At 36.3% G+C, this 24,526-nt stretch overlaps 1 protein-coding gene across 4 annotated transcripts in view; it reads left to right on the top strand.

Annotated features, from left to right (window-relative positions):
* Positions 1-24,526, top strand: part of LOC105232449 (uncharacterized) — a 127,857-nt gene that overhangs the window by 80,777 nt on the left and 22,554 nt on the right. For all 4 annotated transcript variants that reach the window (XM_049448635.1, XM_049448638.1, XM_049448640.1 and 1 more), the window contains 2 exons: positions 8,365-8,573; positions 22,916-23,051. In XM_049448635.1, the coding sequence (XP_049304592.1) occupies positions 8,365-8,573; positions 22,916-23,051 (345 nt within the window). The remainder of the gene's footprint in view (positions 1-8,364; positions 8,574-22,915; positions 23,052-24,526) is intronic.

Below are 24,526 nucleotides of genomic sequence, written 5' to 3' on the forward strand. Positions count from 1 at the left end.
CATCGAGATCTTAAAATGAAAACGTACAAAATACAGCTTGTGCAAGAACTGAAGACGCTCGACATTTCCAAGGAGCATCGCTTTGACCTATGGGCTCATGAAAAGTTCCAAAAAGATCCGATTTCGAGATAAATTTTGTTCAACGATGATGCCCATTTCCACCTTAATGGTTATATAAACAAGCATGCCGCACTTGGAACGAAGAGCATCCTGAAGAGATTCAAGAGCTACCGTTTCATCCAGAACAACGTTTTTGTGTAGTTTGTGGGCCTGTAGAATCATCGGTATATATTTCTTAAAAAATAATGCCGGGGAGAACATAGCCGTCAATGGCGACCGTTGTCGCGCCACAATCACCGACTATTTGATGCCTCAAATTGAAGCTGGTGATCTCGGTGATCTTAATTTTAACAAGATGGCACCACTTCACACACATCGCATCAATCAATGGCTCTATTGAGAGAAGACTTCGGTGAGCAGATAATTTCAAGTTTTGGGCCAGGCGATGGACCACCAAGATCTTTCGAATGATAATAAACATTACTCTATAGCCATTTTGCGACTGTTTCAAGCTGGATTAAGGGTCAAACCACCGCGATTTACTAAAGTGAAAAATAGCTGTGAGGGTAAACTCAAGTTTGTAATGAGGACATCTCAAATACCTGACAGATCTCTTAATTCATTTGCAGTCAAAAGAACAAAACTTTTTTTACAACCCTTTTTGAGACAAATATATTATCAAATTAGATTTATTTTGTATTTTTTCTGCTATATCAATTACTTTAATATTGTATTTGCATCAATTTATTTGGCTCTGCTTCAAGACAGCCATTAAATTTGACAAACCGTAAGCACTGCTAGTCTAATGATGATTCGATGTTGTTCTGCACAGTTGTGTCTCTCTAGAGAACTTTGTGCTTGGATTCGGCTCTACATTCTTATAAGATTGTGTTGGCACGAGAACTGAATCCAACAGAACATTTGAAGTGCAATAGATTTGTCAACTGAGCGCCGGAAATGATGAGAGTCAACGACAATTTCTTCTTCTCAGATGATGCTAATTTTTGGCATCAAAATAATCGCTTTCGGTGTCAAATCCTCGATTGGTTCAGGAAATGCATTTGCATCCTTAACAATCAAAACTACATTTTTTCTCAAAAAATAAATTAGATACTAATTTAAAGACGTGACCAGATGAGCGGAACTTCCAAATAGTCTATCCTTAGAATTTTACTCGGATCAATTTAAAATTTTAGGAAATTATTTTGAACATATTGTATCACTTAATAAGATAAAAACTGATTATTTTTTAATTTTCAAAACCACCTAACCCCTGAACAGCAGTTTATTCCACAAAACTTACATCCTTATGTCCCAAAAACACTGCATTTTGTTTAATTTGAAATATTTCAGATTTTTTAAAAAAGTCGTTGACTTTATTTTTATTGAAATTTGTACTTTAAGATAGTATAAAATGGTAGATGTACCACTTAAATGCCACCCTGATAGCACAGTTATAAGACGTACACCATTTTTTAAACAAATCTCTACTCTCCTTCAGTTGCTATTCGAATTCCCACCGTCGTAATTGCTCCTTTCGCAATGCCCCAGCAGATTTCAGATACAATAATATTTAACAGTCAAATATTGCTTTATTTGTCTCCTTAATAAATGTGCAAACACAAGTGAACTTTGCGAATGTGCGTGTGTGAGAGCGCACCTATACACATAAATATTCATCCATATGTGAGTAAATGAAAACTGTGTGAATTAAATAAACATGCTGTTATTCCCTAGCGATATTTCTACAAACAAAACCCAGCATGCTGATTCATAAAATATTAAAAGTCACTCGCTCGCGAAAAAAGAGGACGAGCTTGCCAACCGCACACTGAATTATTGGATTGCTCGCTAAGTTGCTGTCAAGCAGTGCGTTTGACTGTCGCTTTGGTTGCTGCATACATCAGTAAACCCGGTATACGGAATGGACGTACCGGCCGGCTGGCAGCCAAGTGGCGCAAAAGTAAAGCGAAAAAAATCAAAGTAAAATAAAGCGCAAACAAACTAAGTGAAATGAGAAAACGCAATCAAAGCAAATTTAACTGTACGTGGGCAAACATGCCGACAAACAGACATTCCGCCACGTGCGTACACTGGAGTATGCCGCATGTGCATATGTATGTTTGAGTATAAATATGTGTATGTGAATGTTGTATATGCAAAATGGGTAAATGAGTGCCTTTTATGTGTCTGTCTGTCTTTGGCATGTGTGCACATGTGATGAGCAAAAAATTTATTGCGGATAAAAATAAGTGCACGAAAATCTCCTGCAAACCTACACACGCACACACACGCATTTGTGTTAATGTTGCTGTCTCGCATACAGTCACAAAGAATGGGGTATATAAGCAATCGAATTGCAAAAAATGCCTGGTAGATCGACTTTAATTTTATGAAAAGTTATGAAAGCTTGCAGGTCTAACGCAGGATAGTGCCACAAAAAGTAGAACAAGTAATCAAAGAATTAAAAAGAAAAAAAAAAGGGAAAAATCAAATCGGATCTGCGCATAACACATGAATGTTATCAAAGAAACTTTCGAAGATTGCCTAATAAGGTTTCGTAAGGCTAGTAATAGCCGTCATAATGTACAGAAAAGAAAACCTATCAGTATTCTTCTACTATATTGCTAATTTTCTTTCCTTCAACCACAAATGCACTTCATCAAAGTCCTGTTTTTCTTAGCCTCATGAGTATAGTAAAAAAATTTCTGCTGAGTTTTTTACATAACAAAATACTTTCGATAAATTTCTAATTATCGATAGGATTCGATAATTATCGATAACGTTCGATAAATTTCGTTAATTTTCGATAACTTCCGCTAATTTCTTATAACTTTCGATAACTTTAGATAAGTTTCTCCCTTTCACTCCTTCACCAAAAAAACGCACCTCCTCCTATTTTTGTCTTCACGAAAATAGTAAAATTTCCTGCTGGGTCTTTAATATGTGAATTTTGATCGTGAAGCTAATTTTTATTATTCGCCTGCTCGTCTTTCAGAGATTTAATAAAGCGCTTGCATTCGTGCTTATACATACGCAACATCCTCCGCCGAATTTATATTCGCTTCATGCAACGTTGCTTAGTAGCCAAATTAAAAGCGACGGCAAAAGCGTTCAGCGCAAGCAACCGTAAATTTTGTGGCACAAATCTGAGCGAAGATTATTTTTAACCATGAAGTATCATCGCAATATTCTGATTTTATTCTTACACAACCACGGAGTCAAAATCTACCAACGCTTAATGTTGGCTGTCTTCGATTCACCACGTATTTGTGACTGGCGAATCGAACACACTATATCTGAAGTTCAAACAAATGGGCAATATTTACAGTATAATCTTATACAATCGCTTCGAAATTCTATTTTTAGTGAAAAAATTCTTCTTTACGTGCCACTAAACGTTTTAGTAACTCTTTAGTTCGGTCTTCTACGAAAAGTTATAATTTTTTTTGTCTATGTTGTCTAGTTTTTATAAAAACAAAAAACAAAACATCTTTAAATTTTCATTATTGAAAATAATTTGCCACTTGAACTATTTAGAATGGTAAAACTGGTCTAAAATATGGCGATTATGTTCTCAGTATCTGGTTAGCAACCATCTGTCAGTTAAGTTCTGGTAAACTTTACGAAAAGAAGTAGTATTGGTTAGTTTTTTACCAGAACTGTAAATAATAGCTGTGAGCTGTAAAATTTATAGAAGATATCAGCTGCATAGACTTCGTTGAGACGGGGACTCCTTTGTTGCTTATTACCATTATAACATATTTTGCATATTTGTATTCAAAAAGGGGTAATAACATTTAAATTTCCAAATAAAATATAAATATTCCTTTGAAACTGAGCGATGATGCAACTAAGAAAGGAAAATCATTGCCAAATCGCAAAGTAGAGAGTTATTACTGAAAAAAATCCAAAGCGCACCTCCCGAGCGAGACCTGAGCAAGGAAAGATGAAGACACCGTGGTTCATATTTTCTCGTCGTCCCCTCGATTAAGAAAACCGGCAAATTCACAATAGTCTAACTATCTGTATGTAAGCTAACCAGAACTTGGCTAAAACAGATATGTCATTCGGTTAATTCAGTTAGTAGTTTGTTGATACTTTTACATGAAAAACTTACTACTGGCTGCAGGAGAATTTACATATAGAACTTTCGGGCATAGCTCGGTGGCTAATAGTGGTTGGGTAAACAGCGCCAAACTTGACCACACTTTTCAATTGGGAAAAAAGGTTCAAAGTAAACATAGGAATAGATGGCCGACATAAAGGTATGTTCGCTACGCGCAACACATAAACATTTGGTGCGGGAATATATAGCACTGTTCAGAGTTATGTAGGCATAAGGCAATCTTTTAAGTACTGCAGTATACTTCAGTCTGAGGTCTTTGCTTTGCAAAAGCCGCAGAGCTGGCCTCTAATGCGCCTGCAGGCAATTCTAGAGTCTCTTGTGCACTTGTCCAGTATTGGCGAGACTACGCTGTAAGCATCTGAGGTCCCCACGGTAAAATATACTGGGGGAGGTATCGATAGTTAGGCAGCAGAGTCTGTTAAAATTCACGGCAAGCGCAGAAATCTTAAACGATGACATCATCTTGAACATAGCAAGTGAAATCCATCTGATATCACAAATAACCCAACTGGCCTATGCGTGGCTTATTGGTCTACCAGATTAACCTAACCTACATGAAAATGATGAATCGAAGTTAGCTATTATTTTATATTTACAAAAGTCTGGTTTAGTGCACCATGAAAACCTATTTTTTTATAAATTTTTCAAAGTACTCCTTTTATTATTTATGTGCAACTATTGATCTCCGACTAAAAGTCTCACTCCAGTTCACACAAATTGCCCACAAACCGTGCATTCGTTTCACAGTGATTTGTTATTGTTGTAATGTTCCACACTAGCGCTCGTTGGATAAACACTATATTTTTATTTGCACCTCAGCACCAGTAACCCAATTTGTTGAAGTGACTTGGTGGCGCTGCAACTCGAAACACCAGTAATTGACGAAATGTTACGAAACAAGCGCACAAATACAAACAAAACAAACACGCAGGCGAAACATATGTCATACATATAAGTTCCGTGTTCGACTTCTTACGACACTTTGCATGTGGAGTACACAAGTTTAGTACAAATGTTCCGGCAACACCTTCATCAAAGTACTTGTGCGCATGTGTGACTGAGCAAGTTGGCTTGGCACTTGCCTTTTTCCCACCCAGCAAAGCCGCGGCGCAACAACAACAGCAGCTGCAAGTGTTTCTATAACTGTGTCAGATATGCACTCGTGTTTCGCTGGCAACTTTCATTGAAGTTGCCAACTTTTGTTGACACAAAGTCAAATGAAGTGGATGCGCTTGCTCTCAATGGAACTCAGCTTCGCGCGTAAGCATGTAAGCGCTTGAAAAGTTTCTAACGACACCGGGATGTACGATGACGAAACTTGCTTGACAGTGAGTGAGTGAGTGAGTGAATGGTGAGAGCATGAGCGTCAAGGCGTTAGAGTTTAACAATGAAATATTGATAAATTTATAAAGGTATTCAGGGAGGCAAGTTAACATTAAAAACGGTGCGCGGAGGCGAGATAAGGAAGTTTTCGCAAAACAGCTGTTTAACCTTCCAAGTATTTAATGAGTGTCACTTTCTTGTAAAACAATTTTGATACTCAAAATTATAGCTAAGTAGGCGCGCTTAAAGTTAACAGAAGCACCTTTCCGAAACCCAAACCAAAATATTGAAGTGATGTGGGTTGAGATTGTCTTATAAAATCAGTTGCGCTGAATATATAAAATATTTGGAGCCTCTCGTGACTTTCATAATAAATCAAATATCATAATGTTTAGAAAAAGATATGGGGACTTTTAGTACTCAACCTCATACAAAATTAATCATTCAATTGCATCCGAGGGTTGCTTTTTCGCGGAGCTTAACAAATCTATTCACCTCAGCAAACTTTGTCCTAAAGTTTGACTTTTTGATATTATACCTATTCAAAACGTTTTGACATAAAATTGGTATTTGTGTCGCTCACAGTAACTTCAAATATTCATCTCGCCTAAAAGTTGAATGAAGTCGCGAAAACTTTTACAACACCAATGAAATTTGTGAAGTTTATGGAGACGTATCAGTTCGTGTAGGACAACAATGCTTCGCTCGCTTCCGCTCTGGAAATTTCGATGTGAAAGATACACCTAGCTCTGGTCGATCTATCATTGAAAAAGTTAATGAATTCAGGAAAAGATTGACCAGGACCGTCTCGTAAACAGCCATGACATCGCTAAGGAACTTAACATTCATCATCAAACGGTTCTGAACCAGTTAAAAAAGGCTGGCTACAAAAAGATCAAATGAATGCGCTCGCATAGTTCACGAACTACTTATTCCAGGTGTTTCTTTACATGGTTGCCTACTCTCCGTAATAATTTCGCCATTACACAACTAGTTTTAGTAAAATAAGTATTATCAACTGTTTTGCCAATATTATTTCAATAAGCAGCAACCTACAAGTCTTATTGAGTGCCATAAAGAAGCGACTACATTTATCGGCATGTTTGCATTAGAGGCACAGTCGTATATTATATTTACGGCATAATAAGCTAGGCAATAGCAAGCAATAAACTCGTAGCTTCCATAGCCTGAAAGCATGGAAGGCACTGCTTTTACTTTTACATAAATTAAAAGAACCCACAAGTGAATGCCGTAAATTGAAAATGAATTGTATTAACCGATAAAATGAAGTGCAGACAAGCACAAACATCCCAACAAACGCAAACGTGCAGACAAATCAACAAAAAACACACATATGTACGCACACAAACAAAGTAGTTGAGATAGCAGTGCCTTTTTCGGAGGGAACGCTGATCAACCATAAAGCAATGCAACCAATCGAATCAAAAACATTGAAGCATATCGAACATTGCATGTCTCGCCGTAATTACCGGCCAACGAAAAGGCAAAAAATATGAAGGCAGCAGCAAAAAACAAAAATGTAATAAACCAACTGAGAACAGTAAACACGAAGCAGCGAAAAGGTATTCAGTCCAAGTAAAAAAACCTGCAATGCCGATACGGAAAGGTTGAGGCCAAACAGAAATAAATTTCAACCAGACATTGGCTGTCATAAAAACAGCGCAAACGTACTTCGTGTAATGAGTACAACAGTAGAGCATCGCAAATAATATGCGACGACACTAATACGACAGCAAACTGTATTGGAATGCGGGGCGTGCGCCTAAATGTAGGCCATAAATATTGTATTACGCTGCGCCAGCCCGCTCATGCCTACCACCGGTGAGTATTGAGTATTGAAAGTTAATCAGCGCAGCGCCGCCGTGTTCGAAGGAATACACCACCGACAAGAATTTGCACTTTACTCCGCAAGCCGCATGACAATTTTCCATATCACAAGTTGAGCACGATTCGCCATTAAAATAAATAATACAAATGTGTATTAACCTTGACGTACCGTTTGAGTAAAACTAGCAAATGAACGCGGCAGCAAAGTAGCAGGTAATAGCTGAAAATAGAAAGCCTGGCAAAAAGTGTCTGAGTCTCAAAGGTTGCCAATGGGCCAGGCGACCACAGCGAACCGGCCGCATCTGTCATTGCAACATCAACTAAATCGGACAAATAAATTATGTGCTTGCGGTTTCAAATATTGTTTGTGATTTTTTTCTTTAATTAATGGTTCAACATAAATATATTTACTGTATAACGTTGAATATTCAAAGAGTTATGCATAAGGCCAGGCACATTTTATTGCCCAAACCTTTGTGTGATTTATCGATATTGCTTATTTGTAATTATGCGACTTCGAGTGCGAATTAATTAGCCAAGGTTTGATGCGCCAAAATATAGGCCACAAGCGCGTTCAAGCCGATTTTAATGTTATTCGAAATCAAAACAAGAGGACACTAATTAATTGTGCGCCTCAAAAAATGATCAAACGATAAGAGTCTAAAGTAGGATTAAGTATTAGGCAGTATAAGTAGGAGCATATAATCGAGAAATTTTTGTCGTTGTATACTTTTCAGCGCTCAATTCAGTGGTTCAGTACTCGCCGTTGCATACTTTTGCGCGCAGAGTTCATTAGTTCATTCTATATTCAGTATTGAACTGAATTTGATAAGTGAGAGCCATTATTAGTATATAACAAAGAATTCGTTACGGAAGCGAACTCAAACTTCCCACAATAATAAAATAAAATAATAGTTGACTGCTTTTCAATTCTATACCTAAATAAATATAGTATATTAACATTTTCAAAACTTCAACTAATTTTGAAACATATTTCTTTTCAGATTTCGTTACATCACTGCGAGATGTGCGCGTCAAAATTCCCCATGCCGCGCGACGCGGTGAAAAGGTGACACTAAAGTGTCTCTATGATCTTGAGGGCGACAGTCTGTACTCAGTGAAATGGTATAAAGGACGGCGCGAATTCTACAGTTTCACGCCGAAAGAAACGCCAGCAATTAAAGTCTACCAGATAACGGGCGTGAGAGTAGAGGTAAGTGGCAAGTGAAATGCTGTGAAAATGAAATCGTATTTGAATATCTGTCTAAACGATTTTTATTATAAAAAGCTCATACTTTCTTCTTTGTTCGTAAGTTCTTGGCCAAAACCAACATTGTAACGATGTCCATGTGACTATTTCGAAAAATTAAAAAACCCATAAAGAGCCATCCTATCATATGTTATATGTATTGGGTAGTCGAAAAAGTCCTTTCGATTTCTAATCAAACTTCAACTAATTTTTTACTATATATCATTCTGGTCGAGCACTTTTTGCTAGAACATTTCCGCTAGAAACATTTTTCTCTCAGTGTAAAACTTTTTTGATTTCTCGGCGAAAAACGGCGACAAGTAATTTTCGCAGGCTTTTTTTGAAACCAACTTTACTCCATTAAAGAAGTTCTGCATTGACCAAAGCAAATGGTAGTCCGATGGTGCAAGGTCTGGGCTATATGTTGGATGCATCACAGCTTCCCAACCAAGCTCTCCCATTTTGTGCGAGTCTTCAAAGATATGTGTGGTCTAGCGATGTCTGATGGAAAACATAGTTCCTTCTGTTGATCAGTTCTGGTAATTTTTTTCGATTAATTGCTTCAATCCCATCAGTTGTTGACAGTAAAATGTAGAATCAATCGTTTGACCAGGCTGGAGCAACTCATAGTGGATGATTCCTTTCCAATCCCACCAAACACTCACCATAACCTTTCGAGGCATCAATCTTGGCTTTGTGGCAATTTCTTGAGCTTCACCACGTTTGGTCCATGATCATTTTCGCACATTATTCTCGTATTTGAACCACTTTTCGACTCCTGTTACCATTCGCTTCAGAAATGGTTCGAATTCATTTTGTTTCAGCAAAGAATCGCAGATGTTAAATAGGTCCATTAAATTTTTCTCAAACAATTCATGTGGTACCCAAAAATCGAGCCTTTTTTGTAACCAGCCTTTTTAAATGGTTCATAACCTCTTGATGACGAAGCTTAAGTTTCTTAGCGGTGCCATGGCCGCTTATGTGACGGTCTAGGCCAATCTTTTTCATAATTTCAGCGAATTTTTCAACAATAGGTCGGCCAGGGCGAGGTACATTTTTCACATCGAAATTTCCAAAGCGAGCAAAAATTTCAAAATATAGCGAATTTCTTCATTATTTTCACTTATTTTTGAACAGCTGCAACTTTTTTCGAATTTCCCCGAATTTAATTATTTTTTGGGGGAAATGAAGCTTAAGCCTTAAACTCACCTTTCCAGCACTATATAGTATGGCACAATGTGATTGGTGGCAGAGGAGATACACGATTTCAATGACATCTATTGACAAAATACTTCAACTACCCAATATTTCTTTCAAACAAAAATACTAATATTACCAGTATTTTTTTTAAACACCTCATATAAGTATATAATCTTAACACGCTTTAAACAAACAAATTCTGTCCAGAGATTACCCAAACTTCGCAACAACGTTGCTTATTACCACTTGCATAGCCATTAACAAATATTCGGCAAGTGCTAAAGACGGCTTCAATGTACCATTTCAAAAGCTGAATTACTTGAATAGTTGAGCGCAGAAACCGTCCATGTCGACAAATAAACACGTGAACTTTGTAACCGCAATTTCGCGCACGTTGCTTATTTACATTGTGTACATTCCTAGAGTGGTGGCCTCTATCCGACAGCAGCAAGCAGTAGAACGCAAAAATGTCGACAAAATTCATATTTCGAAATTATATAAGTTTCTGTGTGCGTGAAAGTTTCGTGTTTGTATTCAATGCTGACAACAACTTGGCGCACGGAGTGTGGTTTCATTACTGTCACTCTATTTGGCGCCGTCACCGCAGAGCGCGCACTGCGTGTTTTCAAAGTGTTGCTGCTGGAAGACGCTCAAATGTAGAGCGAATGAAGTTAGATTGGCTGCTTGTTGAATTAAAACTTTGCGCTTTGACTTGAATATTCATTACTTTTTATTACCGTTACATATTTTTTCCACTGCCAATTGCTTTTGGTGCGCAGCAGTGAGGCTCAAAATTCAGCCATGGAATTTCAAAATTAATTGCTTTTGATTGTTGGAGTGCTTCGCTGGCGGTAATTGCTTGTTTACACGCCTTTGATTTTAAAGCAGTAATATTTGCAATTGCTGATACTTTGGAAAAAGTTCGAATAGCTGTTTGAATTCTTCTAGTGGTGAAAGACAATTAAGTTAATTTAATTGTCCATGCAAATGAATTTAAGTTGAATTTTATTTACAAATTTTAAACGCCTGCGAAAGCATTATTCTGATAAAAAAGTCAAAAAACATATTTATTTGGTTTAAACTATTTATCTCTTAAGTCTCTTAAGTCAAAAAGTAGCGTCATAAGAGCAAAATAAGCCACAGAGACTTTTGCTATAGTATCAATAAGCTTATAATAGTAAGCTAATCTAGCGGAAATAACACTTCAACTGAAACTGCCTCTCAAAATAGCACCAAACGGCAACATTTTCCAGCAACCAAACGAAAACTTTAATCTTTAAAACAACAACACACTCGGCGGACATCACATACTCAAAACTAAAATTAAAGATAAAAGCAAGCATAAACAGCACGAATATGCACATTACCGATGCATACACGCATACATAAGTGTGTATAAACTCATACACATCATAAGATACTTGCATGCATAGAGCAATAGCATGTCACTCATACGCCGTGCACCACCAAATAAGCAACTAAAGCGAGCGTATCAAAGTTAAGCACAAGTTTATACGCGTATGTATGTGACAATTCTTGAAGAAAAGTGGAAGGAGGATATCAAACGATATTAAAAAGTTTAAAATAAGTTAAAAGAGCAGAACTCGACGGGTGCGTGCCCCTTTTGTTGCCGAAAACAAAGCCAGTTGCACTTTCAACTTCAGCATACTTTACTGCTGGTGTTGTTAATGTTGGCGATTGTTCGTTTTTATATGTTTTATCGTTCTATGTACGCTCACACACACTTTCTTTCTTGCAATTGCTGGAAGCGAACATATGCGTAAGCCAGGAAATTGTTCTTGCTACTACGCGCTTGAAGTTTAGCATGCTTTAAGGCGCAACTTCTACACAAACTTGTATATTTAAGATTAAGTTAAGCTTGAAAATTTAAGTCTGAATAATAAAATTTTGCTTGAATGCACTAAAAATAGAATATATAAATAAATACTTAGAAACAGTTTTCCACACAAATACTGGAGCTTGATAGGCCAGTTTATATGGCAGCTATATGATATAGTTTCCTGATCGGAACAATTTGTTCGTAGATTGCAACGTTGTTTTAAATAGTCGATCGGTGGCAAATTTCATGTAGATTGCTGGTCAAGTGAAAAAGTTTTCCATATAAGCACTTGACTTCGATCGTTCACTTTGTATGGCAGCTATATGCTATAGTGATCTGATCTGAATAATTTCCACGAAGATTGTGACTTTGCCTTAGACAATAATACGTGCAAATTTCGTGGAGATATCTCCCATGTGAAAAAGTTTTCCATATAAGCACTTGACTTCGATCGTTCACTTTGTATGGCAGCTATATGCTATATTAGTTCGTTATCAACAGTTCTGACAAATGTGCAGTGTCTTGGTGGGACAAGAAGGTTTGCAAAATTTCAAATCGATATCTCTAAATCTTAGGTACATACAGTCATACAGTCGGACTTTGCTGAATTCACTCATCTCGTCACGCTGGGCATTTATGTATCTATTCTATAGCGTCTGCGACAAGTGCTGGATATAATGAAATACATTCATTCAGGGAATAATAAGTTTATACTAAAACCCAAAATTGCTCTGTTGACATAATCATTGAATATTAAATTTAAATACCTATATCAGTCACTGCTCATTAACCTCGATCAATGTCGTTATTCATAACATAATTCGAAGTTTTTAATTAAGTGAAAATTTTGCCATTCACGGATTTTTCATAAAGCTAATTTGCCTTTAGTAAGCACATGTTTAAAGCTAGCTCACTTTACTTGCCACACACACACACATATGTATATATACCATGAATCTCAAAGGCTTTGTTTTCAATTTTTGCTGTCAGCTGTCGACTGTCGACTTAGTTTCGAAACTCTTTTCACAAAAACTTCACTTTCACGTGCTTACTCCCTGCGCCATTGTGTTTATTACACCTGTGCAACATGTTGCAACGTAAATATGAGCACACATATGTAAGTAAGTAGACAGGTTGTTTTTAATTTTGCAGCACCATGATTCAGCAGCAGCACCAAAACACATCACATACACACACACAGGGTTGCTATACTGCTTGTTAATTTTGAAAGTGTCAAAGGCTTCGTTGGAGGCAGTTTGTTTTTATTTCGTCTCTTCGAGCGCCCAATTGTTTTTCGTTTTATTTGCCTTCACTTGGCTGTGTGTGAAATTCTCACATTTTGCCACCTTCTATGAGGGCAGCATGTGTGCATGCCGCTGCTATGCCAAATCCATGAAGCAGGTGCCAATTATATTTTTTTCCTCGTTTGCTGGTACAATTTCTCTAGTTGGCGTCTCGTTCGTCGGTCTTTTTATTCACTTGCGCATACACTCTTCAACTATGTAACTGTTTTTTCCAAACACGGCTTGAATTTTTCCGCATATCTTGCATGTGTATGCCATGGTTGTTGCATGTTGCATGTTGGACATGTGCAGGTGTGTACTTTTAAGCAGCTAGTCACATGACAGCCATATGGTCCGAGCTACGAATGTGAATGCTCTTTAAGGCGGCGAATGTAATTTCTTACTCAAGCTTTGACTTTGGTTCTCACCTAACAAACAGAGATTTTTCCTACCAAAAGCTGGGCAATTTTGATTAAGTTATGATTACTTGCTATCAGTAGAGAACCATTACAAAAGACTTAATTCCTCGTATCGCAGCGTATCGAAAATATTCCACAAATCGATAAAAACGCAAAGCTTTTAATTAAAGTTTTTTTTTTTTTTATGAAATCCTAGCTGATTGTAATTAAGTAATCGATAGGCATGCTCCTGAAATATTACTAAAATAACGGTGTATGCATAAAAGTTGAGTTAATATAGACACATAATAAAGGTTAATGCATTGGGCACTTTGACAAGTGAATGACCACACAACATGGCACGAGGACAAATATTGTTAAATCACAGTGGGCAGTGTTGTCAGGGTCGCTGTAGGATTGTTGTATGTGGGCGCCCCAGTACATGCGCGCCATAAGCCGGCATATGTTTACCCAGCCGGTGTGAATATGTATAAATTTGTTGAGCTCGATTTGTTTATTCTGTAATTAGCAGGTATAAATGTGTACCCAACAATGACAGCCAAATAAAAGTAAGCAAATATAAACACGGAATGAAACTCGACAACAAAATCATTGCTATTCATGACACTCTACCATGTACTTACACTTGAGCTGGGCTGCTTGGTAACAACTGTGTAATTTACAGCAGTATAAATATTTTCTCAAGCACTTGAGAAAACCACCAGTGATATGGCATGACCTTTAATCATTTTGAATTGACAGGGAAGGAATTAATTTAACGTGCCAGTAGCAATAGTAGCAGATAAGTAGATAACCATTGCCAGACTAATGCTTAGTGGCGGGAGTGTCGGAGTTACAGTTAAAACTAATAATTCCAAGCATTATTGGCACGACGTTGATTAAATATGATACATCAGATAAGTAAAATGTGTGATTTCAAAACTAAAGCTTTTAGTTTTAAAAGAGGATTACATGTTCTTCTAAAAATATATTTGATTTAATGTCGTATCACAAAGTAAAATCTGATGCCGACATTACTTGACACTCATTTCAAACTCGTATATGATGCATTAGAAACCTAAAGAATCCCTGATATCAGATCACCTTACATAAAACTTTTTCTTAATGCAAAACTAAAAATGCTTTAAAGTCAATTATCATATATATCATGATGTTTCATTATGATCATATGTTCAAACATCACACGATGATCTATTAGTATAACGGAAAGTGTATGTCACACTTTGATGAAAATTCGAGAGAAATTAAAAAAAATACGTCAATCAGAGATAAAACTGCTTCGGCAATTAGTTCAAAACGCACGCAAAAGTGCAAAGAACTTAATGAAAATATTTTGGGGAACAATTTAGATAATTACATCAGGATTGCACCGCGACCGTAGGTCTATTGTGCCCTTAGACACGTCATTTTTCTCTAATATCGAAATATAAAAGGCAAAACTCGTACTTATACTTTACATTTTTTTTTAATTTATAGCGCTTTTTTCTTACAAAACTGTATTTATTCTTCTCTGCTCGGGGTGTCAAAGTTGCGTTTTATTTTTTCAACATTTTTTCCGATTCGTTTGCTCTTTTGTTACCTTCTAGCCAGTAAAAAGTGCAACATTTTCTACCCTACTCAAATCGTGTTTTCTACTTTTTTAAAAGAAGGTTTTCTCTAAACCGGTAAATTTTTCTAAGCTCATTAATAAAAATTTCGTTTGTGTTGGTTGGTATTTTTTATTTTCTCCTGTAAAAATGGAACAATTTGCAAGGTGTAATGGCGCATTTATATAATGTTTCCACATAATTAGGCATCATGTTCATCGAGGAAAGAAAACACTATTTATGTATGGAATCGATTCGAATCTTTAAGTCAGAAGGGTAAATATTTTCCGTAAAAAAAATTTTTTTTTTGGGTTATTGACAGTTTGTCAAAGTTCAAAAACTTGCCTGATTCTTCGGTCTTTACTAGTTGTCATCTACGATAATACACATTGTTTGATCTTTAGATTTAAAATAATTCTAAGCACCTTCAGAAACCTTTTTCCGCAGGTTCTCCTGGAAATTAGTTATTAGAACATATTAATTCAAAACTTATCCATAGTTACTAAAGTATATTGAATTGTGCAAATTCACATTATCTTTCTCTCTCAAAAAAAAAAAAACAATAAAACACATTTTTCTGCATTGAACCCCCTTAAAGGAATATTCTAGTTTAGTAGCATCAACTTTAGCTAGATTTCAAGTGTCGTAAAAAATCGGTCATTATTTATTTTACTGTTACTATAATAATAAAAAAAATTTAAAATATTTAAAAAAAAATTAGAAAATTTTAAAAATTAGAAATTGATAAAACGGCGAGTCTCACTAATTTTACAATTGACTTAACCACTATTTCAACCCTTCTAGCAATCTCAAACCACAAACCAAAAATAGCAACATAGAATAATGTCTCAATGCCTAGACTACGGGAAAATTTAAATATATTTCTTTTCAAAAAAACAATTTTTGTACAACTTTTTCCAGTTTCGATTTTTTTTTAATTTGTAAAAATTTTAATTTCGGGATGCTATCCATATTCAGACATAGAGAAGTCCATAAAGACTGTCGAAAATTTTTAGTAAATCAGTTAAGTAGAACCTAAGAAAACATGGATATCGTTTTGAAAAGACACCTTCGAGGAAAAACCCGTTTCAAGTTTCAATTTGGCCGAGTCTTGTTAAGCAAAATACTTATGCCTACCTTAGTTTTTTAATTTTTTTTTTGTTTTAGACTAGAATACCCCTTTAAAGACTATTAAGATATTAAACGGCAATACCAGCAGAAGGTTAAACTTTGCTGAGCATTGTTGGCAAAAAGTTAGATATCTGCCCAGTGATGGCAAACCTTTATATATTTAGCAATCACTCATTTTGTTTACCACTTGACCTGCAAATAAAGCTATCCACACATGTCTACATATTAAATCAATAGAGCCAAATATAATCTACAAATAAAAGCTAATATTTTCATAGATATAAAAAATAGACGTAGGTGTAAAATTATCGATGATTAGACACTTTATACACGTATACATGGTATATATATTATATATTGTGGATATGTGCAAGCATTTGGGTACCTATGACTAAACTAATAAATGTGTTTGTGACGATATCTAGTCTAAGTATGACCTATTTATACAGCGCCTTTCTTAAATTAGCCACAAACGAGGTTGCCCGCTTATTAGCGGCACAAGTTAATAGAAAATAATAAGTTTCATTAACCAACTTTGTGGGTTATCCAAAAACAACAAACCCCGCTGCACTTAAACAGCACACATAAACGCATATCACGCTACTTAAATAGCTTGGGAAAATTAAATAAAGCTTTTTTATTAATCCAGTCCTCATATACGTGCGTGCTATTTGTTTTAGTCGCTTACTCACCACACATCGTCTCACACCACTTCCCAACATCACACACCAACTGCCGACTGCTGGAAGTGTTCATTTAAACTTCATCTTTTCGAGCTTAGAAATGAAAGTTTTGGCCAAATCTTCATAACTGTTTGCATGCTCATTTGCTGGTCAACTTTAGCGCTGAGCGCTATGTTTGCCTGAGTATATTTGCTTAGCTAAATGCAAGCTTGTCGCTCTGTGCAGCGCTTCTGCTGTCGTCCACGACGCCAACACCGCACCGCAGCATGAACGCTGGCATATGAAAGTGTTTGAAAGTGCTAATTTGCTTTGCATTTAAGAGCGCAAATGCGAAACTTCAAATGTAACAACAGCAATAACACTGAAGGTCTTGGCCCCTCTATAAGTTCTGCCTGGTGGTTCGCAGCTATCTCTCTAGTTTAGTTGCTTGGTAAAAACTTCAACGAAATGATGCTGGCTTGAAGTTTCTACGCTCCCAGCCAGTGAGAGCTGGCCGGGGGAGCAACAAAGATCCAGTTGCCTCCCGGAAACAAAAGACACCACTACTTTAGTAGTTTATGGCGCGGCCATACATATGTTGTAACGTGAGCGTGTATGTGTGTGAGTAGTTTCCGAGCATGCTGTTGAACGGAAATCGTGCGGAAGTCCAAAGAGAAAGCTTGACTAAAAACTGTTGTTGAGCAAGTGGCAGATAAAATGCGAAAATTACCTCTTACCAACACTGCAACATTTTTGAAAATGTGTAGAAATTTCGTTAACCCAATTTGGAGGAAAATATGGACAACCGGGCAGCGTCTAAGCACCACCTACCACACGCACGAGCGACAAACGATATGCACACCACATATTTTGGGGGCAAGTGTTAAGTAAACAAGCACTTATTTTGTTGTCGTGTGGGTACAACAACTTTCTGGTGGCAACACATTTTGAAGTTAGCTCGGTTCGGTTAGTCAGTTATAAAGTTTTCAAATGTAAATATTAACAAAATTAAAACGAAAACTTGCAAATATGCTTAATAATCATAACGGCAATGCGCTTAATTAAACTTGACAAAACACAAAAACAACAGTGTTCGAATGTGGTGGTCAGTTTACTTATATGGAGATCCAAAGCTGCAGAGCCAACAAATAATAGAGTCATTTCTGGCACTGGGGAAAGCTGACTTGGATGTGACTTTTATGAAAAGAGGTATATTTTCACTTTAATTGAGTATTGAATATTTAAAACTATAATTTGATTAAATTGCCCATGAAATATCCAAAAACATTAGCACATTTCAATTCAAAATTTCTGGAAATATTCAAATGGAAGCCAGTGTCATGGGTGTCATGGGAACTCTCTAGAAAAATACTGAATCCAAATTGAAAGAAGAAGTTAATTAAACCAGGTTAGAGTTTTGGGTTACCAACTCCGAAAAAGATAATAAAAAATCTTTCAACTCGTAGGATTTTTTGTGTTGTAATCAAAGGGGGTAGGGGTCAAACCACCACTATTTGCTAAAATGACAAAAAATAGCTAAAAATTTTTAAGCTGGAGTTCTCTCTGTCAATCAACACACCTTTAAATGTTCTAAGGAAGAAAAAGTTCCCTCCTTTGTGGTACTGTGACCTAAGGAACATAAGAACGGAACCGCGGGAAGCCTTCAATGAAAGTTATATAACCGAAATTTGGCAACCCTATAAAGATATCATGAAGCAATATAAAAAAATAGTCAGGAAAGGTTAGGCCGAATCATGGCTGCCCTTCTGCAGAGCAATAAAAAGTTGCAAAGAATCTACCAGGCTGAGCCAAATACTATTCAAATAACACACCAATGTTGTATACAGAAGAAGACACATTGATATCCTCTGCTGAAGAGTCACTTAAAGTTCTTATGGACACTAGGTGTACAACCAGAATAAGCCACAAGTATAGCAGATCAATCCGGTCTCATACTAAACAAAGAAAAAATCACTATGCCATTATCAACTTGTTGGCATATATATAAAGCGGCGAGTCATTTCGATAAAGCTGCAAAACCTGAAGAAACCAATGGTTCCAAGACTTGAAAAGATCTATAAGGCAAGTATCTAATTATCTTATATCTCAAAAACCAAAACCAGGCAGAAGAACACAAGAAAGTGATATATGTTCATATATCGTACATATGACATATGAACAAAACGAAAGTGCTGTTTCACCCAGATAATACACTGTGTTGTAAGTCAGTAAAAGCGATGACAAAATTCAATGAATTCGACTTCCGGTCCATTTTATATATCTAGCCCCAGTGACTATCTCTTGTTCACAGATCTCAAAAGAATGCTCGCAGGAAAAAAACTTTTCATCCACAATCACTGAGGTTATGAAAATAGCCTAACGAACTTTCACACATGCAAACAACAAAATAGGGCTTAACCCTAGTTAGAAGGAACTGGGGCTATTCACTGATGAAACCAAAATACCTCAATTTCATTTTCCCTCACTGGATGGTACAACAAGGGAAGAGGTTTAGTAGCCGAGGAAAATACTATAATCCGGGGATCTTGATATCTCTTTTTCCTTCCGTCTCCCAAACTCTGAAGTACAAGGCAAAAAGCAGCCTCGTGAAGTTATATTGATAATTGTTACGAGAGGATAAAGAGAACTATCATATACAGAGATAGAAAGGCGGCATTGCTAACTCTGTCATCACCAACGATAAACTCCAGCATGATCCAAAAATGTTGTAAGGCTTTGAGCGCCGTGACAGGTCTTCTTGACAACACTTCTCCATAATTTGGGTTCCCGGTCATAGAAAAATTTTCAGTAACGAAAAAAGAGACTACTCAGCCAATCCAGGAGCTTCTCTAGCCTGCTAGGAACGATTAGGAGGGCGTTAAATACACGGTTTGAATAAATGAAAATTCTACAACTAATTTCAAAATAGCCAAACATATATGAACCAAATATGAGAAGACAAAAACTAAAAACTTATTAAATAAGTCCAGGAAAAGTACATACAGATTTACAGCCACCATAACGCAGCACCGGCCATTTGGAGAACACGTGTTAAAAATAAGAATGCCTTGTAAGAATATTTGCCACAGCTGCAAGCTCGAGGGGAGTGTGGAAACGGATCTACACTTCCTCGGCGAGTGCTCAGCTGTTAAAACTCCGATTTGGAACTTATGGAGTCCAGCTTGTACCAAATCTAGAATGTTTAACTACAAACCACATAACGGAGATAAGTAGCCTCATTGAGAGCACCAGATGGCTTGAACACAACAATGAAGGGAGATAGTAATATTAAAAGGTCTTACGAATAGCGTAAGGGGTTCTACTCTTGCATACTTACTTATATAAGCTTAGATTTTAATCCTGAATAACGTTCGCATGAGTCGACTTAGAAAAAAATAATTTTCGACCAAGAAAACATCTCTGTGATATTTAAATTTAATTATTAACATTAAAAGTAAGAACAAGTTTTTCAGATTTTTTTCCTCATTTCTGACGATATCTTGACATATGTAAGGAGACAAAATAATTTTTTTTTTGTCCGTGTGCAATTGCTTCTGCTTTAAATATCACTGAATAGCTTTATAAAAGAAAAACAATATTTGCAAAAAATAAGAAAGGGATTTTACCTAGCAAAACAAAAACAGCGCACGATTAAGCAACACAACTTCTGGCCTTGACCTTTTACTGACTATGGTGAGCAAATTAACTACCCCATACGCTCCGCTCTCCCTCTCACTAACTGCATAAGCACAGAGTAAGCAGTGTCATTCATATGTGCAAGTAAACACTTATTTGTTGGCAAATCCCTTGTGGCTCAAAGCCAAACTTAATGCCTTTTATGACCGTGTTTTATCAAACCAACGACTCAGCACTTCAACACCCACGCGGATACGTAGGCGGAGACATAAAACCACAAAGTCATCTCTAATCGCCGTTATTAACTGATTGCATTCCACAAACCCACACAAATGCAAATCCATGGCGAATAGAACAAAGTAGGCGACACAAGGAGGCTCCGTAATTGCTGAAAGCCATTTGCAAGCGAGCAGTAAATCCACATGCACACCTATTTATGTAGAAAAAGTGTCTGCAGCTGGCATTTATAGTGCACTCGTATGTTATCTGCTCTTTAAGCGTCTTTGTTGGCTACGCTCATGAGCTGAGAATGAACACTTGTGTATGTGTATGTGTTTATGTGCATAAAACCGCAAGCAAACAAATTTGCTCAGCAGCAAACAGCGCACAAATCTACTCGTACACAAGTAGTTGCACAGTTGTAGAGCACCTAACGTCACACCCTGTATGCACATATACTAGCGTACATGTTAATAGCATTGTTAGCACACATGTAGTTCGGCTCATACACACAAACACACACATTACACGGTGCACATGAAGGGCGGCCAAATGCGCAAACATAACTCATTTTTGCAATCTTCGCAAATTTGCCAAAGCACCAGGACTTACACACTGAAACTTGCCCCTGCATGTACATATGTTAGTGCATGCCAGCCAGGATATGTAAGTTATGTAAGCGGGTAAGCAAACGTGCTTGCATTGGCATATATAAAGTAGAGTTGAGCGCATATATCAAAGCAACTAGCGTTTAAAGGCGCCCCACTCCCTGCAGCCAACCTTGCATTTCAGCCACCAGTAGTCCCCCCTTAACTAGCCGTTAATGGTTTAGGGCACATGCAATGCTATACTCTCATACGCTTGTGCATGCATTTATCTTTCTCTGCTTGCCGCCTTCATTCGCAAGTTTTATGGCTTGCTATTTCCGCTTAACAACACTAAAGAAACTTGCATGCTTTTAGGCGCTGACGCATGCGCCATTTATATTGACATTCTCGAACAGCTACGACTTTATAGCGGACATTCTATTCTCTTCTTTGGTCGGATTTAAGGGCCTTTTCACTTTTAGCAGAATGTGGACTTTGTTTTATGGAAGAAACATAAACGATTTCTAAAAAGAAATGACTAAAAACTGTATGTTCTAAATGAAACTTCAGAACTTTTCTTCAACATAGTTTAAGTAACGTACGAGTGAGATAATTTTTCTAAAATCTTGAATTTAAACTTATTTCTACATCCTTCACTATCAATTTCGTAATTATTAATTAGCGTTTGAAATAAGTTTTGAGCTTCCATACAAAATCATGTGCATCAAAACTATTTATTTCGATATATTATTTAAGACTTTGGTTCCTGGTAAGATATTAAAATGTAATCGTAATTCATTGAACAGATTAATATTGAATGTGCTTCGTTGCCTTACTTTATATGAACCCGGCGAATTGGTTGGAACAGATAATAGCCGGTTCATTAAATTTGTGTTTTAGGCACTTTGTACATATACAGCGGTCGGTTCAAAGTAAACGTAGGAAAAGATTACTGGCGTAAAGGTTAACTACCCGCAACACTCTAAACATATTGATGTTAGTGCAGGAACATACTGTCCAGAGTTAGGCATAATGCAACCTTTTAAGTTGCCGAACAACTGCAGGCTATTTAAAGCTGAGGTATTTGCTATTGCGTAAGCAGCGGAGCTGGCTCTTCTTATACCATTTTATGCTACAAGAAATGTACTAAAGAAGGCTAGGCCGAAGTTGACGTTTTTAACAGTTTTTAATTCCAAATATTTTGAAATGTAGCCATGATATCAGAAAAAATTTCCTCACCAAAAATAAGGCATAGTTGACGAAAACAAGTTTTTAGTAAAGAATTTTTGCTTGTGTTCATAAATACATATTTTCCCTGTGTAAAGCTATATACAAATGCCGCAATTACTCAATTAAAATTTGCGCATAAATACGTACATATGTCTCTCACTCACATTTAATTCCCCTGGAACTGCGCACTGTAATCATAATTACGCTGTTTGTTTGCACACACTTGCTTTACTTTGCTTTTATTGTACAATATTGACGTCCATTAATTTTTCATTTTCTTTACTTAATTTTTAATTTTTGTTTTTGTTTTTTGTGCTGCATTTTCTTTACGTGGAATTTTATAATTGGTGTACGCAATTTTCACTGACTTCACTTCCGTTCATAAGATTAATTCACATTCTCACGTTTTTCTTCAGTTCTTAAATATTATTGGATGGCCCAATCATTGCGCTCTTGTTTCAGTACTCATTTCACTTATTGATATTTCGCTTCTTTCGCATTCTTTTATTGCAGCGTTCGGCGTCCAATGAGAGCCAATTGGTACTGGACTCGGTTACTGTCTCCACCACTGGCAAATATAGTTGTGAAGTGTCAGCAGATGCGCCATCCTTTCACACGGAGATCTCGGCCGGTGAACTGGAAGTGGTTGGTAAGTGTCGGCACATATACGAGCGTAATTAACACGACGTACGCGGTATAATTTTATTGCATGTCAAAACAACGAACGAACGGCCATAATGACCGTTGAAATATTACGCAGAATTTAATTAAAGGTAGCAAAAAATGACAAGTAATCAAGTGGTGAAATAATATACTTATGTTCGGTTTTTGGGAGATTTAGACAGAATTCCAAAATAGACATGGTTACTATTTCACACGAAGTTAAATTTCATTATATTTGGAGGAAAGGGGTCAGTCGAAATAAACCCCCTAATAATGCTAGGCAACTGTATGTCTTTACATAGGTTCTGAATAATAAGCTATAATGAAAAAACACTAGTCCAGTCACCAGCAGAGTAGCTTAGGGGTATTGGAATAAATACATTAGGGTGGGCCTAAAAAATTTAAATTTCTGTTTCGTTGGTACTCATAAAATACGTTTTAGACACTCAATCTATGAAAAGAGATATTTGTTTCAAGTAATTGAAAGCGAGATTGCCATTCTTCTATTTGAAAATAAAAAAAAAATATATAAAACCGTAAAGCGGAGCACGTTACAATTAAGAGATTATACTTGTAGATAACCTCTTAGAAGTGTATACGAACCTATTTTTATGAGAACCAAAGAAACAGAATTATCTTAAAATTAAAAGAAAACTTTACCGACCCTAATATACCATTTAAAAAATATGAAAAATTAAAGTTTTTTTTTACCAACCTTAATGTACCATAAAACGATGATCTCAGATATATATATTTTACTTAGATAACTAATTATATCGATCAATCTATATTATTTCAGATATGAAAATATTTGACCAAATGAAAATTTTTTACCCACCCTAATATACCATAAAACGATGTTCTAAGGAATAATTTGTACTTAAATAATCAATTATATCGACCAATCTATGTTATTTTAGATACTGAAATACATGGCCAAAGGAAAAGTTTTTATTTGCCCACCCTAATGTACCATAAAACGATAGTCTCTGGAATAATTTGTATTTAGACAAATAATTATATCGATCAATCCATATTATTTTAGATATTAAAATGTATGACCAAAGAAAATTGTTTTTAACCCACCCTAATATACCACATAACCATGACCTCAGGAATAATTTTTACCTCATTATATCGATCAATCTGTATTATTTTAGATATTACAATATATGCCTTATGCAAATAGTATGCAGAAATTAAAGTAACTCACCTCAGTTCACCGCATTTTAAGCACTTCCTGCAAAATAAAGGGAAAATGAAGACTTAAATTTTGAATAAATTGATTCTAAAATACATATTCATTTATTTTTTAACAATTAATAATAGTATTCAACTTTAATCAAAATTGGCGTAGTAAATATGTGGTCACGTACCCATGACTCGCTATGACACATATGTACAAACATATATATATATAGACAGTGGTAACTTTCTTCTTCGAATGCAAGTATGAATCAC

This window comes from Bactrocera dorsalis, chromosome 1 (assembly GCF_023373825.1).
Source record: "Bactrocera dorsalis isolate Fly_Bdor chromosome 1, ASM2337382v1, whole genome shotgun sequence".
Taxonomy (NCBI): domain Eukaryota; kingdom Metazoa; phylum Arthropoda; class Insecta; order Diptera; family Tephritidae; genus Bactrocera; species Bactrocera dorsalis.